Below are 15,607 nucleotides of genomic sequence, written 5' to 3'. Positions count from 1 at the left end.
TTTGATATCTTACAAAAGATTAGTTTTTGATTTCAAATTACTAATTGAATGACACCCCTTAAAATTTTAAAATTTAATAGATTACAAAACATTAATAATTGATTTAAATTCACTTATTGAATAACACCTTAAAACTCTTTGCCACAAATATATTGTTATTACAATAATTGAAGATTTGGCTCTTTTACAAAATGCTGACATGTTAGCCTAACATTGGTCAACGCAACCTACTAACAAAGGTCATAAGATAACAACGTTCTGTCCAATAACCTACTTACATCAAAATTAATATGTATAGAAAAATATTTGCTAATAAAGCGCGAAGGATTAATGCAAGGGTCAACTATGTATCTTGTGTGTTTTCTCTAGAGCCACAACTCGTTGACTCCTTCAGATCCTCCAACAAGTTAGTGGTTAGTGTGTCATTATCTTCAACGATGATCCTCTCCAACATGTACTCCTCAACCTATAGCAGTGTTCGTGACTTCTTGAAACTTCTCTTCTCCTCTTCCTTTTTTCAAGGATCATCAATGGCTTTCACCGATGTGAAAGATGGGTCCAAAGGCTTTGTGAAGAGAGTGGCTTCATCTTTCTCCATGAGTAAGAAGAAAAAGAATGCAACAAGTACAGGAGGAGGAAACAATGAACCCAAGTTGCTTCCAAGGTCGAAATCAACAGGTTCTACTAACTATGAATCCATGAAGTTAACTTCAGCAAAGAAGATTCAAGATGCTACAAGGATCAAACCATCATCTGGTGGAACGCAGCTACCAAGACGGGAAAAGATTGATGATCGTGGTGGTGGTAGGACTAACAAGAGCTTTGGAAAATGGAGAAGCTTTGATGACAGTGATTCTATATGGTTATCTTCAGATTGTGCATCTCCTACTTCTCTTCTTGAAGACCGGAGGCTATCCGTTGCGTTTCGTTTCTCGGTTGATGATAGTGTAGTCTCTTGGTTATCAAAACTTGCAAATTCTCTGAATCATCAAGATGCAGCTTCGGTTAAAGACCGTTGTAGAATCCCAAGGAGCAGCAAGGAGAGTGCAGAGAAGAAAGTCAGCTTCTCACAACTTGAACCAGAGAAGCCTTCTTCGCCTCATGAGATAATAAGTGCAGAGGTGTTGGAATCTAAGAGCGTTACTAAAGTTGATGAGCCGCTTTTCTGGCCGTATGAGCAGAGATTTGACTGGACACCAGAGGATATCTTGAAGCATTTCTCAATGTCGCCGCGGAGAAAGAAGCTACTGAATGCCAAAATGTCTGCAGGTACCTCCTCCCCAAGATCCATGAGAGCACAACTTCTCCAGGCAAGAAAAGTAGATCTCAAAGACGGGTGTAAGAAGAAGCTCGTGTTCAATGGTCCTGTTATAAACACAACCAAGAAGATTCCAGAGCTTAAAAGAACAATCAGCAATAAGAAAAATGAGAGTATCATCAAGAACGAGCCCATCAGGAACTGTGTGAAGAGGAACAAGAGTTTGCCATCAAGGTTGAGAAAATCAAGCAAACCATCATGTTCAAAGGTTGTACCTATAGAAGCTGCTGAAGAAGTGATTATTGCGGAAGAACGAGCCAAAGCTGAAATAACAACTAGAAAGCTGATTAACCGCAGAAGCAAGACAATGTTGGAAGATGATTTTGCATTTTTGAATGATTTCTCAATTGAAAAAGCGGTGGGGCTTGGCGAGTTTAAGGGTAGAGAGGGTATAGATTCAGAGTTTAACTCTGACACTTTCTTGTTTGATGATTCTCTCTAACTAAGAGAGATTTATATTTTGGTCCTGATTATATCATTGGCTCTTTATACCGACTTTAAGATCAAATTCTCATGGAGTATAAAACAACCATCGAGTGTGATAAGTCTTGAGAGTTCAAGAGCTTTGTAGCCTGTTTTGTTGATGTAATAATGGAGGAAATGTGTGGAATATAGATTGAGACTATAATTAAAAGCCCAAGAAAACATAAAGTAATCAGAAGGATCTTCCTGTAAAGTTGAACTTGCACCTTCAACTAATGTTCTCCATCAAACTAATATTAACTCATTTATTCCATTTGTCACATACAAAATCCAAGCTCAGAACAAACCAGACACAAACATTGAGTGGTCAATCATAGTTCTGGATCCTAAACTACCACAATCATAGTAGCTTCCAGAAAGAGCCAAGAATGTAACTAAAGAATATATGAAGCAGAAGACCACACTTGATCATATTATATTATACTATGCCTTGTGTGTGTGTGTGTGTCTATATATGTATATACCTTCTATGCATGGTTTTAACATCCGGCTGCTTTCAAAAACTCATCGTAGGGGCTTGAAGGAGGTAACCGAAACGAATCTTGTTCCACTCCGTGTGAGCAGGATGCGAGCTGGCCTTGAGGTTGGACTTGTGACACAGTGAGTGCCTTCTGATCATCTTCATTAGCTTCTTCTGTCTACAACACACAAAATAAATACCAAAAAGTTGTTGACGGGAGGATAATTAATGTCAACAGAACAGAGAACAAACTCTCTCTCTCTCACCTCCTTGAGAAGAAAGACTTCCTCCTCTTCAGCGTCTTCAGAGAATGTTATAGCTTTTGTTGCTTCGGGTTTGAAACTTTTAAGAACCGACATCTTTTGCTGCTTACCCGTCATAAGAGCTTCACACTGATTCATCATTTGGTCATAAGGTACAGGAAGCGAGGAAACAGGAAGACTTGCAACTTGCCGAGCAGTTTCTGATACCTACACATCATCAATGAAGAAAAAGATCACAAAGGAAACCAATAGATATTAATATGTACTGAGTCTATGTATATTTACCGATTCTAACAACTCGTTGACACTCAGAACATCTACTGCGTTAGTGTTTGTGGACATTGATGTTGTCTGGCCAGACTGACTCCCACTAGCCCCAGGAGAAATTCCTTCGAATGCTACTATTGATGGAAGCTCAACCTGAATGACCAATCAACACAGCTGCAGTAAGGAACTGACTCCTGAAGTGAGTTTCTAATGAAAGTCATAATACCTCTTCAAAAGCTGGAAGTTCTATTTGATTAAGAGGAGAATCAGATCCAGCTGTATCCATGAACAATGGTGCAACAAGAGGGTGTGCATCATCTCGGCAAAAATCTGAGTTAATTTCCTTTCTCAAATTTGATTGCTCCTCCTAATAGCATTACACATAAAACATTTTCAGAAAAAGACAAGAGACCAAACTCATAGTTTCTTTATTCTGCTTATTTGGATGTAAGATCACAACTTCCACCAAAGAATAATAGAACTAAAATGAATGGATGCACCATTTTATCAATTTAAACTAGGTAAGTACCTCGGATAATGTCGGAAACTTCGATGTAAAATGAGTGATAACGATATCCTTCAGGCGACTATCATTTGTGACAATCACTGACGAGTTGAGAGCAGCACTATCATCTTTCTCAGATTCAGAACATACAGCACGAAGTCTGATGTCTCCTTCCAACACAAGACAAGGATCAACCTATTCAAGAATCAAGACATGACGCAAGAGATTTAGAAAAAAGGAAAACAAACAGATAACAATATTTTAACAAAGGCTAACCATTTGTGCAGTTAAAGATTCTTTGACTATGGGAATTAGCTCTGGAATATTGGAGATCTTGGCACTAAAAATGAGCAAATATGATGCAAACGTGAAGATTGATCTTCTACGAGAGAGCTGCAAACCTCCTTTAAAAATCATACCAAGAAATATATGTCAGAGTTGATGCATTATATCAAAGACAGCACTAATCACAGTCTTGAACTGACCATTTTGATTCAATGAGAGATTTCGAAGAGAGAACGCTAGCTGAAAACACCACACCAGAGCCTTGTGCTTTGATCTCTGCCATTTGCAATCACCAAATCAGATTTAATTTTACAAAAATAAGTACATTTTGAATCTGAAAGACTACAATAGAAAGCTGTAAGGTCCTTTTTCAATTTAGCATAAGATGCTTTGACTAACCTTTGCTAGTGAAAACAAAATAGTGGTACTATAAGTGCTGGCCATAGCCTCAAAATTTGCAGGAGTATTCTCGGTAGAAGTTGCTTGGATCCATAGGGATGAAAGGAGCATATTCACTTGATTACTACTGAGTCTGAGTGAACATAAAGACTGCAAAAACATGAAATCACACTGTATTCAGCTCACTATCAAATACAATAATAAAAGTGCCAATTTATATCAAATTTCATACCTTAATACCACCATCTACATCCCTTAAGCTACTCAAGGATGTGTGGTTTACATCTTTATACTGATCACTGTTTAAGGATTCCTCAACAGCATCTGAGGTTTCCTTATGTTGGTCTGACCAAGGCAAACGAAGAGTTCCAAGAAGCAGAACTGAGAATATATTGTGTGCCACAACTCTAGTTTCACAATCTGTGTGTGACATCGCGAGGAGCAGTTGGTGAAACAAGGCATCTGGAAACACCTGGGGACAGACCACAGCAACTCCGTTAGAACAGTATAATTACAAAACAAAAGTTGAAGTAAAAAAATCTAACTTACTTTCTTGTGGTAAGTAACATTTGGGACCACAGATACTATATGTGCAGCACGGAGAATGGCTGATGCTGTGGTCCTAGCAACGAGTACATTAGTAGATATCGTCTCAAGAACCACCGCCAACATATCCAGAATAGGCCCTGCATCCCCAACCTTAAAGCAAAACAATAATCTGATCAAAACAACAGACAACACTCTAAAGAAGATAAAACAGTCCAACTAACCTTATTTGAGAGCTCCGCAATGCAATTTTCTAATGCAAGCTGAAGCTCAGAGTTCAGCTTCGTTTCATCAGCTGACAGATCCGATTCAGCTGCATTTTGCAGGCATTTCCGCAAGTGCTTAATCAACTCAGCTATTACAGCAGTCATCGCTCCTGAAGCCCCCTGCTTAGCATGCACCACAAGGCATGTGGCTACCTTAACCATGTTAACTTGAATACCTTGCTGCTTCGTCACATTCTTATTATCCAAGTGCTTGATCAAAGAAGATACCAACACATGACAGTTCCCTCCTGCTTTAAACACTTCATTAGTCAGTTAAAAATCCAGAAAGACAGCAAATTAAATATCATCTCAGGTCACCTGATTCTTCCAGACGAGACTGCAGAAACAACAAAACAGAAGAGGCAACGCTCTTCTGTGGAGACCAGTAATCACCACTGTCAAAAGCATTCAAAAGCGGTTCCAGAACACGACGAACAGTTGTAGTTTCCTTTGCTAATTTTGCTATATTGCAGAGGCAAACCATAGACCAGTATGAAGCGCTCTTCGAATTCTCCCTGAATTGATTAAACTAATAAATCAACATGATGCACTTCATTGAAAGAAAGTGACAATAAAGTTCTGACAAGCCTTACATGTTTTTTTCCAAGTTATAGTCAGTCACAGGATTAAGTTCATTGGTATCTTTTTGGCCATTCTCCAAATCCATATAATTCTCCAGAATCACAGAAATGATCTAATTCAAGATGAAAAAAAAGGATCATAATCTAACTAGAGGATGTAATAGAAGGACAAAAAGTTAAAAAAAGCAACCGATGACGTACCATATCCAAGTCCATTGATAGTTGTGAATGCTCACCAATGAAAGATACCTAGCAATAACTAGTGATTAGTAACATATTGCACATATCCATTTTTATAGGATATTTTAATAAACAATCACCATGATTGCCAAAGCCTGCATTGCTGCAGACCGTAACCGGAGTAATCTTTCATCATCCCCCATTTCTTGAGCAAGTTGACAAAGTTTAGGGATGAGACCTTCTAAGTTGAACATGTGTGAATTCTCAGTCTGTATTATATAGACAAATGTGTTACCATCACAAGTATGTAACCGTGCTTAAAATATAGCTCAAATGTACCTGTAAGGTTATAAAGTCAACAAGGGTATTGCAACCCAAGATCTGCACTTCTACATCTTTCGTTTGCTCCAAAAGAGTTGGGACAATGGTTAGCAAACTACACGAAAACAAAGGCCTACAAAGAAAGAATGATAAACTAGTTCTTTTAAGTAACCAGAATATGTGAAACCACGTTTTATTCATGAAGAAGCTAATACTACTAACTTACATCTGCTCCTTACATGATGAAAGCAACTTCTTGTAAATGCATAAGACGACTTTAACTGATCCGATATTCCCGTTTCGCAATTCTCTGTAGCATTTGTGCTCAAGGTACTCATTGATCTGTCAAAAAAAAGGGAAGAAGACTGCTACACATGAGGATAAATTTTAAATTAAAACAAGAGAGGAAAAAAATGCAAAACACCTTTGGGATTCGTAAAGGATTCCTTGACGCATACTCACAAAGCTTGCCTATTTTTCTATCATTCGGCTCAGCATCCTGCCATATCACAACATGTTGAAACTTATAAAGAAACATATGTATATTCATTAAGAATCTCAAGTAAAAAATGATATTTGCGCAATAGTGAATATAATATATCCAGCCTAAGTTAATAGTAATCAACAAGTATAAAACTTCAACAAGACTAGTGCTGGAATCCCTCTAAATAATCAGTGAACAGAAACGTAAAGAAGAAGAAAAATACACTTAAAGAATCTAAATGATCTTCACTAGTACCAAAAATAAAATAAAAATTGATACTTTTAACAAAGATTAATTGATATAAAAGAGTAGACACCTGATTACGAGGGAAAATATCGGCGAGCATTTGCTTGTAGCGTTTAACAGGATGCCTTGACCTAACCCTCAAGGAAGGACAACAGAAGAAACAGATGTTACCACAGGCGGGCAACACCCGTCTCGACATAACCCCCATTGTCTTCTCCTTCTCCTTCTTCCTTTTTTTTTTTTTTTGAACAACTCCTTCTCCTTCTTCCCTGAATGCAATTCTCATTTGAGTTAAAACTAGAAACCAAAAGAAAGAATAATTCACAGAGACGAGAGAAATCAAGAGAAATGTACCCCCAGCAGCAACCCTAATTCAGTGTGTAGCTCCCCGAGATCGCAACAACACGAAGCACCTTGAGGGCTGAGACGAGAGCCGAGAGAGGCAGCTGGGGGCGAAGGAAAATGTAATCCCGCTAGCCCTTCTCAGAGGTGGCTTCGCTCTTCTCTCTCTCGTCTTTTATTTTCATTATTAAAAAAAACAAAATTCTTTTTAAACTTCTCATTCTCTGTCTTTCCGCCATTAATGTCGGAAAGTTTCCAGTCTGAGGCACTTTACTTAAATACCCTTTGTAACATCTTGTCTGGATAAGGAAGGCAAACAGAGCTTATTTGATCCGGGCCAGGCGATATTACGGTCTTAGTTTTGAAGATATAACTATTGGGCCTCACGTATTGGCCCATATAAATCAAATACCGCACAACCGGTGTTTGATGTCGATCGATAGGCCTGGGCATTTTACCCGGACCCGAAGACCCGACCCGAAACCGATCCAAAAAACCCGGTTCGGGTAGGAACCGACCCGATCAAATTACCCTATCGGGTCTTGTTGTAGAGGACCCGCGGGTCTTGGACCCGACCCGACCCGAACCCGAAACCCGATGGGTACCCGAATTAATAATGTAAATTAAATAAAATGCATCAAGGGGGAATCGAAGACGGGTTATTTATCTAGAGAATATAAGGGTCAACCACTAGGAGACAACGAATTGTTGTTGTATTTCGCATAGTTTAGTATATATACACATTTTAATATAATAAAAACACAAATTTTGAATAAAATTTTGAATATTTTCGGATATATAAATATTTTCAGATATTTTTTTGTATTTTTAGGTCTTTTTTAGATCGAACCCGAACCGAACCCGACCCGAAACCGAACCGAATCCGAACCGATAAATTCTAATTATCCGAATGGGTCTAACTATCTAAGACCCGACCCGACCCGGACCCGGCACGACCCGAACCGACCCGGAACCGAAAATTTGAAATTACCCTATCGGGTCCTAAACTCTTAGACCCGAAAGACCCGGACCCGAAAGGACCCGATCCGAATCCGACCCGAAGATCCGAATGCCCAGGCCTATCGATCGATGTGCTGTGAACTAAAACGGTATTTATTGAAATGACCAACAAAGCCCGTATAGCTCAGTGGTAGAGCGTCAGTCTTGTAAACTGAAGGTCCGTAGTTCGATCCTGCGTGTGGGCACCTTTTTTTCTTCATGGTTTAAAATTATCCTTTTTGTGTTTCCTGAATAAAATTGAAACATATCTAAGTGAAAACCATATGCAACTTCTCTTGATGTTGCAGCTTTGGTGTCTCAACAGAGAGAGCTCTTCAGTTCTGTTCCGTCGTCCCTCCATCAGCTGTGTGTATCTCCAGGCAAGGAGTTGAATCATGCTTGTCTATCATGGTTTTTGAGCTGGTCTTAGTTGGTCTTTGATTTAGCAACGGTGTAGCAGTAACGTGGTGGTGTGTAGTGAGCAGCAGTTGGTGGTTATGGTCCTTGAGAAATAGGTTGTTTTCAGAACACCTATTTGTCTCTCAGGTTCAGCGGGGGCTGTCTCCTGCCTTGAAAATAGTGTTTCTCCTGGTCTTCCTTTGGTCTTTGTCTTCCTCATGGCTTTGTTTGCTTGAAGCATGGAGGTGGAGACATGGAGGCTTCCAGCTTATGGTGCGGTTGAGTTAAGCGCTCTGGTGGGTGTTTGTTTCATCCTGGTTGTTGTCTTGAGGTTGTCGAAGAGGTTGGTTGTTGTCATCGTGAATATGAGGTTCAGATGAGGTTTCTGCTCAAATTGTCACATGTATTGTTCGTTGCAAGAATTCCGGCTGGTTATAGGCTATTAAGTCTCTGTTCTTTAATTTATGATAGATTGTCTTTGGGTTTCTCACAAGGAGTATAGGTATTAAGTTTAAGTTCCAGATGTTGGTATGCAGCCCGGTTGTTTGGGTTCTTGTTCCCCTTCTTGGGTTTAGTCTCCGGGGATGTTTCTATGTTCCGCCGGCTTTGTATTCGACTCTTGTATCCTTCAATGTTATTAATAAAACCAGATGGAAAAAAAAACCATATGCAACTTATTTCCATTTAGATCGATTTTTGGATTCTTTGATCAAAACAAAATATTTCTTGATACTTTCCTTTAATCATCTGGCGCGCACAGTTAGGCGACTTACCCATCATAGTCGTTCACCACTCCATTGGGTTTTAGTTTTTTTTTTTTTTTAGCTGTCTTTTCTTCAAGAAACTATTTATCAAAACGACTTACAATTTAATATAGTAAATAAACAACAACTTTCGCCCTAATTAGTAAATTAATTGTTTGAACATTGATGAAATAGGTGTGTTTGGACCCTAATGAGGACCTCAAGTCAGTAGCTGGACCACCAACTCATGTGATTCAACCATACGACCTACATTGGAGCCAGCAGCGACGTAGGTGCAAATCATTTTTGGAGCCTATTTGCTTTAAATCCCAACGGCTTTATTCCTTCAGTCTTGCAAATCATTTGGCTATTTGTTTCATAAACCAGAAGCTACCAAAGGCTCCTAGGATCTTCCCAAAGTTGTCCAGATATAAGCAGCTCATCGTTTGGCAGAGATTCTTTCATATTTTGTCATTTAAAGCCTAACGGCTAGTTTTCTTATTTCCTACAAGTTTTCTGTTTTTGTTTAGCTTTCTAAGCTCATTAGATATCACATTGTAAGGCACGAACCTTTTACCTAAGAAATAATAAACTTTTCAGTTTCTTTTCTTCAAAGTCTTTGTGTCCTATTTAAGTCATCGTACTCCATATTTGCCAACCATTTACAATCTAGCGTATATATACAGCATTTTGGCTATACTCATGGCTAAATCATTGAGATTCGGAAAAGTGAATCCTATGGTTTGTGTCCTATTTAAGATACATTATGGCTAATATATTTTCTAACTAACAGGTTGACATGTTGTAACCTGAAATCATAACATAAAATGGCAATTGCATTGCACATGCATAGAGACATGAGTCGACTAAAACTCAGGAAATCTGAACACATTACATCTCCCACGATAAGGCAAAAAGAATAAAATTATAAGAAAAATACACAAATCTATTAGATTACTATATTATTTGAAAGTTGAACCACATATGTTCCTTGCTTTAATATTGCCTGGTAAAATCAAATCAAATAAATTAATTAATTTCCAATATAAAATCAAAACTATATTATATCTGATTCAGAAAGTAAGAGAGCTGTATCCATTAAAAACCCTCCAAAATTTTCTCTCAACCAATAATAATATCAACCAAAAAGACAAATCCCTCCCTAATTTTGGCTTACTAATATATCTCTTTGCACCTCTCTGACTTTTTAAACTTCCTCCTACATTTCTGAATCGTCTTCTCTTCTCAATCTCCAAGAAGCCATGAAAGGGTAAAAAGGATCTTCCCGGAAAACCCTTTCTCAGCTTCTCGGAGCCCTCACCATTCTCCTTTCTTGCTCCACACGAAACCCTACAATATCAAAGACATGGACCCAACAGAGCTCAAACGCGTGTTCCAAATGTTCGACAAGAACGGTGACGGTTCCATCACGAATAAAGAGCTGAGCGAGACGCTGAGAACCCTCGGGATCTACATCCCCGACAAGGAGCTGACGCAAATGATCGAGAAGATAGACGTGAACGGCGACGGGTGCGTGGACATAGACGAGTTCAAGGAGCTTTACAAGACGATCATGGAAGGGGAAGAGGAAGAAGAAGAGGACATGAAGGAGGCGTTCAATGTGTTTGATCAGAACGGAGATGGGTTTATAACGGTGGATGAGTTGAAGGCGGTTTTGTCATCCTTGGGGCTCAAGCAAGGGAAGACGTTGGATGATTGTAAGAAGATGATTATGCAAGTGGATGGAGATGGTGATGGTAGAGTTAATTTCAAGGAGTTTAGACAAATGATGAAAGGTGGTGGTTTTAGCGCTTTGGGCTAATGTTTTTCTTTTCATCATTGTGTTTCTTTCTTCTTCCTTCTTCTTGATTTAATTATATTGTTTTAGGAATGAAAAACACAAATGTTCTCTATTGTTTTTTTTTGGTAAAACAAATGTTCTCTATTGTTTCTTCCGGCATTATAGCATTGTCTTCGGAATATGTTACCGTAATGAAAATGTGTAACAATGTGGATCAAAAGACATTTGGTTGTGCTTTTTTCTTCTTTTTTTTTATCAAATTTTGGTTGTGCTTTAATATTAAGAAAACCACAACAAAAATATTATGGCGATTAATAGGCATGCAGAATTGCCTTTAAAACACGATTCCACAAAAAATTTTGATAATCAACAAAAAAAGTGAAGAAAAAACGCAAAAATGCAATAAACATTCAACAAAAAAAAATATTTTTTTATAATATTATATGATGTGAATTTATTATTGAAAGCATATTGAAAAGTAAGCTAAATATTTATAATAAGAAGTAAAATATTTTTAATAAATTTTAGTTATTTTTACATTTTGTAATAATTAGTTTAATTTTGGTGTTTGTTTTTCCTTATAATAAAGTGAATATCATACAAAATATTTTAATTAATATAATATGTATTTCGCCATTACATAATTTTTAAAAAAATTCGCAGCTTAGTTAAAAAAATTTCACACATTAACTAAAATATTAAAGCAAAGTAAAGAGTCTATGCTTTGTTGGGCTTCAATATTAAGAAATTCGGCCCATACAGAGCCTCAAATGCCAGGTGGTTTAGTTTGGTTTCGCGTATTGAGGAATAATACTAAACCGGGTTTTATCACCCGGGTGAAACTAATTAGACGCCTACCACCATTCTTACATTGGACTCTCTGAGACTTCCTCGAAAATTCATCGCTTTCAACTTCTCTGGGTCTTCTTTGAATCGGTAAAGGTATAGTCTTTTCTCTTTCATTTTCTCTGGATTTGTTTATATGTTGAGGGAACTGCATTGGGTCGATATCGCGAATAGTCAATTTACTCATACCCAATCATTTCTCATTTTTGGAGCTCACGAAATTAGCAATCAGTTTTTGATTTTTTTGTAAATGAAATTACAGCTTGTTTATTGAGATTTAGGGTTTTCGATTTCAAAAATCTGGGGGTTTAATCTAAAATCTAGTGACTTGTTGTAATCACATTTGAGCTTACTGCAGATTGAATCTTGTTTCTAGACTCTTTAAGTTGTATTCTTTCCCATTAATGTTTTAAAATGATGTCTTGTTAACTTTGTTCTGACTAGTTTAGATCCAAAATCATCTAAGAGGGAACCACCAAACCTTCCCCCCTAGCTAGATATGAATGCTTGTTCTTGTTTAGATTTGGTTCAGTTCAAGAACTTGTCAATAATTGGTCTGGGAGGTTTCTGATTAGTTACAGTAGTGTTTAGTTTATCATTGCTAATAAAGTTGGAATGATTGTTTTTGATGCAGTGCTTGAAAATGGGAAGAGAAAAGAGTCCTGGCTTGAAGATTCTATGGGTCTGGACTCTCGGCACTGCTGCTAGTATGACCCTCTTTCTCTCACTCGTTGCCCTGTCTTCATATGATCATCTAATTAGATGATCTGTATGTATCATGTAATATATTGACCAGTCTTGTTCTTGTTTGCAGTATTGGTGGCTAGTGTTGTACGCACAAGAATGCATGACATGGAGTCTATGATGAACCAGGAACAAGCACCCAAACAAACCCACCACTTAACTGCAGCTCCTTCGGATGTAACAGTTTTGCCTGACTCAGATCGAGAAATTGCCAAAGAACTCAAATGAACAACCGTCATGGTTCTCTGTTTTTTTCTTTTTGTTTCGTCTCTTCCTTTTCAGTGGGTTGTCCTCTATGAACATGATGTTTTAATGGTTTTGGTATGTCTAGTTTGCAACTATAACTACAAGATCATAGATGTTACAAGGAGAATAATATGAAAAGTGGGGAGTGCTTTAGCAGTTTCTTTGTGTGTATTGTTTAAAGAAGCTAGCTAGCTTTTGTTTTCCTATGTTGTGTTAATCAAGGCTACAAAATATGAAAAACCAATTTTAGAGACTATATCATCTTTTATCAAGTTGGCACTTTCCATACAAAATTAAAAACATAAATTTCAGAAAGGCCCTTATACGTATGCATGCATACGTTATGTAAAAAAGCAAGTGTATTTTCAAGTGTTTTGTTCTTGTACATTATGTAGAGTTTTTAATATCCATGAATAACCAGATATGAATATTTATCATAGCCATACACAAACGTTGAATTCACTGAACCTTAAAAGATATATACAGAATTCAAAATGCAATCCTTGCGTAATCACACGTTATGTTATTTTCTTAAAACGGCCAAAACACATACGGTCCACTGAATGACTGAACCATAAAAGCTGTATCAACTACAATTATGGGGAAATAAGTTAAAAATAACAAATTTTTGCAGAAGTGTTAAGAAATATGAATTTAATAAACTTCTATAAACCTATATATTCAAACGTTTGAAAAATAAATTTTACAAAGATATGATCTTCTTTTTGACTATTTTCTTGACCAGAATGTAACGACTTCAAAAACTTTAAACTCTCTTCCCTTATATATATAAACTACTCTAGGCTTCGTTCACTTCTCATCCTCTCTATCGTTTTCAATCTCCAATCTCTCGAACGCAAACTCGTTCGTGTCCCTATGACTTCCACCAGAGAGAAAGGTCTCATCGTGAGCTTCGGCGAGATGCTCATTGACTTCGTCCCCACCGAATCCGGCGTCTCCCTCGCTGAATCCCCAGGGTTTCTCAAAGCTCCCGGCGGTGCTCCGGCCAACGTCGCAATTGCAGTCACGCGCCTCGGAGGTCGCTCCGCCTTCGTTGGTAAGCTTGGTGGTGATGAGTTTGGCCATATGCTTGCAGGAATCTTGAGGGAGAACGGTGTTGATGATACGGGGGTCAGCTTCGACAAGGGAGCGAGAACCGCGCTCGCTTTTGTCACCTTGCGTTCCGACGGAGAAAGAGAGTTTATGTTTTATCGGAACCCGAGCGCCGACATGCTTCTCCGACCAGACGAACTTAACCTCGAACTAATCAGATCTGTACGTAAATCTTTTTTTTTTGCTTTGCATGCATACGTACACAAGTTAATATTTTTATTTTTGTAAATGTAAAATAGTATTAGTGCGTCTAAAATTATTTATACGACATTTTCTAAAAAGTACTAACGCTATATTCAACGAAATAATTAATAAGTCGTAATTTTAAAAATAAATAGTTTTATCTATGTATGTTTTTAACGTTGTTGTTATTTTTTATAACGTTTCTTTTGAAATTTTAAATTTTAAAATATATCTAATAATTTAAAGTCATAGAGTTTAATCTATATATTTATTTATTTTTAAAATTTGATTTGGATCCTATTCAACCGCTCCAATATGCTAAAAGAGGCCATGATAGTATACCATGATAATAAACAAACAATCTAAGCATATGTTGTTTGGTTGGAGATTTGATGCATTTGATTTTGTTTTTGCAGGCCAAAGTGTTTCACTATGGATCAATTAGTTTGATAACGGAGCCGTGTAGGTCAGCTCACTTGAAGGCAATGGAAGTGGCCAAAGAAGCTGGAGCTCTTCTTTCCTACGACCCTAACCTCAGGGAACCTCTTTGGCCATCTCCTGAAGAGGCTAGGAAACAGATCATGAGCATTTGGGACAAGGCCGAGATCATTAAGGTCAGCGACGTCGAGCTTGAGTTCCTTACCGAAAACAAAAAGATCGATGATGAGTCAGCCATGTCTCTATGGCATCCCAATTTGAAGCTTTTGCTTGTTACTCTGGGCGAAGATGGATGTCGTTACTACACTAAGGTAACTTGTGCCATAAGTTATCTTCATCATCATGATGATTCATGACCATGGTTTGCTATTGATTGATAATTATTACTTGGTTATGACGTTTGCCCATTAGGTTTTCAATTTAATTTGATTGCTTGTTTATCAAGAAAGCTTATTTTGCCCTGTATAGAAATTCCATGGAGCTGTTCAAACTTTCAATGTGAACGCCGTGGATACAACCGGAGCTGGAGATTCCTTCATCGGCGCGTTTCTAAGCAAGATTGTTGATGATCAATCTGTACTCGAGGTTACAACATAACCCTAAAACTCTCAAATGAGCTTGTGTGTACTCAGTTTTTTTTTTTTTGACGAAGTGTGTGTACTCAGTTGTATATCAACAAGTGTGATTTACTGATTCTTTAGGATGAAAAGAAACTGAGGAAAGTGCTGAGGTTTGCAAACGCTTGTGGAGCCATCACGACCACAAAGAAAGGAGCCATTCCAGCTCTTCCTTCAGACAGTGAAGCTCTCAGCTTTATTAAAGACAACCAAAGACGTAGTAACAACCCTTTTAAATCCAAAAAATTGCGCTTTTTATATTGTAGTAATTGCTCATGATTCTCATAATCTCATTTAAGAAAAAAAAAAAAAAAGATCTCAATGTTTTATCTTTTCTGTTTGTATCCTTCATCTCTTGCTAATAGAAGAAGAAAAAGAGTTTGTTTGTTTTTTGCCTGAGCAATGTACTTTCCAACTTGTTTCTGTTTTGTTTCCACATGTTTCTCTATGTGATCAAGAAGACAACACCTTCCGTGTTGGCTACGTCAGCTGCCTTCATTCAAGTTTAGATTCAAGGTTGCAGCAGATTCCT

General features: G+C 37.7%; 5 protein-coding genes and 1 non-coding gene across 8 annotated transcripts; 5 read left to right on the top strand and 1 right to left on the bottom strand.

The window, feature by feature from the left end:
* Positions 1-90: 90 nt before the first annotated feature.
* Positions 91-2,451, top strand: LOC103836501. Its single transcript, XM_009112767.3, has one exon. The coding sequence runs from the start codon at positions 291-293 to the stop codon at positions 1,758-1,760; it is 1,470 nt and encodes a 489-aa protein (XP_009111015.1). The 5' UTR covers positions 91-290; the 3' UTR covers positions 1,761-2,451.
* LOC103836503 (protein SEMI-ROLLED LEAF 2) lies at positions 2,015-7,353 on the bottom strand. Of its 3 annotated transcripts, XM_009112769.3 has the most exons (20): positions 6,959-7,353; positions 6,675-6,873; positions 6,299-6,373; positions 6,114-6,216; positions 5,893-6,007; positions 5,694-5,822; positions 5,575-5,622; positions 5,386-5,486; positions 5,111-5,307; positions 4,751-5,043; positions 4,530-4,679; positions 4,213-4,452; positions 3,981-4,130; positions 3,782-3,857; positions 3,573-3,700; positions 3,321-3,491; positions 3,018-3,158; positions 2,810-2,944; positions 2,528-2,731; positions 2,015-2,439 (listed from the first exon to the last, which is right to left on the bottom strand). In XM_009112769.3, the coding sequence occupies exons 4-20, from the start codon at positions 6,140-6,142 to the stop codon at positions 2,281-2,283; spliced, it is 2,466 nt and encodes an 821-aa protein (XP_009111017.1). In that variant the 5' UTR covers positions 6,143-6,216; positions 6,299-6,373; positions 6,675-6,873; positions 6,959-7,353; the 3' UTR covers positions 2,015-2,280. The 3 variants fall into 3 exon arrangements, with proteins under 3 accessions (XP_009111017.1, XP_033132324.1, XP_033132325.1); XM_033276433.1 differs by lacking the exon at positions 6,959-7,353 and having other exon boundaries at positions 6,101-6,216; positions 6,675-6,892; XM_033276434.1 differs by lacking the exon at positions 6,959-7,353 and having other exon boundaries at positions 4,751-5,040; positions 6,101-6,216; positions 6,675-6,892.
* Positions 7,354-8,079: 726 nt separating this feature from the next.
* Positions 8,080-8,151, top strand: TRNAT-UGU. The gene has a single exon. It is a non-coding gene; the product is annotated as a tRNA-Thr (tRNA).
* A 2,106-nt stretch (positions 8,152-10,257) lies between these two features.
* LOC103836500 (calmodulin-like protein 7) lies at positions 10,258-11,125 on the top strand. Its single transcript, XM_009112766.3, has one exon. It carries the CDS (start codon positions 10,454-10,456, stop codon positions 10,907-10,909), a length of 456 nt encoding a protein of 151 aa, XP_009111014.1. The 5' UTR covers positions 10,258-10,453; the 3' UTR covers positions 10,910-11,125.
* A 573-nt stretch (positions 11,126-11,698) lies between these two features.
* LOC103836499 lies at positions 11,699-12,980 on the top strand. The gene is made up of 3 exons (XM_009112765.3): positions 11,699-11,830; positions 12,369-12,441; positions 12,549-12,980. The coding sequence occupies exons 2-3, from the start codon at positions 12,378-12,380 to the stop codon at positions 12,704-12,706; spliced, it is 222 nt and encodes a 73-aa protein (XP_009111013.1). The 5' UTR covers positions 11,699-11,830; positions 12,369-12,377; the 3' UTR covers positions 12,707-12,980.
* Positions 12,981-13,359: 379 nt separating this feature from the next.
* Positions 13,360-15,466, top strand: LOC103836498 (probable fructokinase-2). The gene is made up of 4 exons (XM_009112764.3): positions 13,360-13,999; positions 14,437-14,769; positions 14,927-15,043; positions 15,160-15,466. The coding sequence occupies exons 1-4, from the start codon at positions 13,601-13,603 to the stop codon at positions 15,352-15,354; spliced, it is 1,044 nt and encodes a 347-aa protein (XP_009111012.1). The 5' UTR covers positions 13,360-13,600; the 3' UTR covers positions 15,355-15,466.
* Positions 15,467-15,607: the final 141 nt, after the last annotated feature.

Source organism: Brassica rapa, chromosome A08 (assembly GCF_000309985.2).
Source record: "Brassica rapa cultivar Chiifu-401-42 chromosome A08, CAAS_Brap_v3.01, whole genome shotgun sequence".
NCBI lineage: Eukaryota > Viridiplantae > Streptophyta > Magnoliopsida > Brassicales > Brassicaceae > Brassica > Brassica rapa.
The sequence above is the reverse complement of the archived record's forward strand: the minus strand, read 5'-3'. Positions and strand labels throughout refer to the sequence as shown.